A 2,500-nucleotide genomic window follows, 5' to 3' on the forward strand; every position below is an offset into this window, starting at 1 on the left:
GGCTCTGCTCCTTAATGTCTCACCCACTTCTCCACACACCCACCAACACCCCCACACACAGCTACCCACACACACAGGATCTTCCGGAGGTGCATCCGTGCCCATAGTTTGAGGAGAGGACAGTGTGAGCTCTTCTCCATCAGGGTTAATAAAGGGTCTCTCTGGTCGCCATGGACACATGCTGAGGGTCTGATCCTTTTGGAGAGCCTGTGTGCCCCCCTTCCCCCCGTACACAAACACCTTCCCTCTGTTTGTTTGTCTGTCTGACTGACTGAATGTCTGTCTGTCTGACTGGCTGTCTGTCTCACTCACTGACTGACTATCTGTCTCACTGACTGACTGAATGTCTGTCTGTCTGTCTCTCCAGGCCGTGGGGAGAGGTCCTTCCCCTGCCACCGTACAGTGCATAGAGAACACAAACGGGAGGCAGGACTCGAGAAAGGTGTATACCTAAACAGCCTATTACTAGAGTCGTCTCTTAACGACTATAACTGGTTCTGCCTTTCAGCCACATGGGAAATAGATTTGTTGTTGTTGATCTGTTTGTGTGTATGTGTGTGTTTATGTGTTTTTGTGTGTATGTGTGTGTCAGTGTGTGTGTGTGCGTGCGTGTCTCTCTGTGTCTATTTGTATATGTGTATGTGTGTGTTTGCTTGTTTGTGTGTGTGTGTTTATGTGTGTGAAAATTGATTTGAGAGGAATCCACGCAGGGCTTAAACGTTTGATTGAGATGTTGAGATGTTTATTTATCTGGAATGCTTCAGGAATCCATCACCTGGACTGATGCTTGCATGTTGAATGGGTTTGAGTGTGCATGTGTGAGAGAGTGAGAGGCTGCTTACCATGTTGTATTCTGTGAATATATATGAACGCCATAAAAAACAAATGGCTCTTTCAAGGAGGCTTTGCTTGATGCCCTCACAGTAAAGACAGATGAAGATGAAGAGGTTGTTTTTAGAATGTTTAATGCAGCCTTTCAAGCTTTCAATGTGACACGTTATCTTCAGGATAGAAGACAATCCAAAGAACAACAACACTAGAGTTGACGTTAACTGCAACCCTGGATCCTTCTCTGTAATACAGATGTCGATTTAAAACGGGGTGAGACAGAGGGCTTTTAAATCTTTCAAAAACAATCTGATGTCTGTATTTCTTTGAGTATATCCGCACAGCTCTTTTAATCTGGTAAATATTTTGTTCTGTTCCCCTGAGGTGTAGATTAAAATTGCTGATACTTCATGTTTTGCCTCTAGTAGTTTGAATCTCTCTCTCTCTGTCTGTCTGTCTGTCTGTCTGTCTGTCTGTCTGTCTGTCTGTCTGTCTGTCTGTCTGCCTGTCTGTTTGTCTGTCTGTGTCTCTATCTCTCTCTCTCACGCACGCACGCACGCACGCACGCACACACACACACACACACACACAGACCTCGATACAGCGCTCTGGTTCTCTATAGTGAGGCGCGTGCCGCTGTCTACGAGGAGGTGTTATGTTTCTTAAAGTGGTGCAGAAGCCGTGCGTTGACCCAGGTCAATATTCATTCAAGTATTTCCACGTGTTGCTCAGCCTCTCCGCAGACAGGAGATGTTTGGCTGATGTGTTGGGGAAACGTTGTAATGCACAGGATGTTCTGAGCGCTCTCGCTGGGTGCACTTAACAGAGTTTCTCCCAGACTCCACCTTGTTCATCAGTTTATATTACTGCTCTACGTGCTGCGCATGCAACACACTTAGCATCTTCTACACAAACACACGCAAACACGCACGCACGCCCTGCACGCACACACACACGCACACGCACACTGACACACACAGAAAAACACGGGCTATACACCTCTACTCACATTTAACTGTCTCCCCTTCACTCCTCTACGCCGTTCTCTCTCTCACCCATCCCTCCCTCCTCCCCCTCCTTCTCCTCCTCCCCCTCCTTCTCCTCCTCCCCCTCCTCCTCCTCGACTCCCCCCTGGCTGCGGGTCACAGAGGGGACGCGGGGGGGCCTCCTGGGCTCCCAGGACACACTGGCGGCGGCCGGCGGGGCGGAGGCGGTGCGGAGGCGGAGGTCCCCGGGGCTGAAGGACTGGGACAGGCCCTGGGAGCCGGCCCGGGCCAGGCCCAGGCCCCAGCCGTGACGCGAGCCCAGCTTCCGCCGCGCCATGGGGCCGGTGAGCAGCACCGGGGACCGGGGGGCCGAGATCTCCGTCTCCCCCAGTGGGGCCCTCCTGTTGGGGCACGGGGAGACGGGGGCGCTCAGGGGGTCTGGAGGACAGGGGGAGAGAGGGGAGAGAGGGGGAGATAGGGGGAGGTAGAGAGAAATAGTGGGAGGTAGGGGGAGATAGGGGGAGAGAGGGGGATATAGGGGGAGGTAGGGGGAGATAGGGGGAGGTAGGGGAGATAGGGGGATGTAGGGGAGATAGGGGGGTGTAGGGTGAGGTAGGGGAGATAGGGGTGATAGAGGGTGATAGGGGGAGGTAGGGGAAGATAGGGGGAGATAGAGGGAGATAGGG

At 52.4% G+C, this 2,500-nt stretch overlaps 1 protein-coding gene across 1 annotated transcript in view; it reads right to left on the minus strand.

Annotated features, from left to right (window-relative positions):
- Window positions 1-948: 948 nt before the first annotated feature.
- ccdc88b (coiled-coil domain containing 88B) overlaps window positions 949-2,500 on the minus strand; it is a 23,464-nt gene continuing 21,912 nt past the window's right edge. Inside the window, exon 14 of the mRNA XM_060063751.1 lies at window positions 949-2,252. Coding sequence (XP_059919734.1) covers window positions 1,855-2,252 — 398 coding nt within the window. The 3' untranslated portion in view covers window positions 949-1,854. The remainder of the gene's footprint in view (window positions 2,253-2,500) is intronic.

Source organism: Gadus macrocephalus, chromosome 10 (genome assembly GCF_031168955.1).
Source record: "Gadus macrocephalus chromosome 10, ASM3116895v1".
NCBI classification, from domain to species: Eukaryota; Metazoa; Chordata; class Actinopteri; order Gadiformes; family Gadidae; genus Gadus; species Gadus macrocephalus.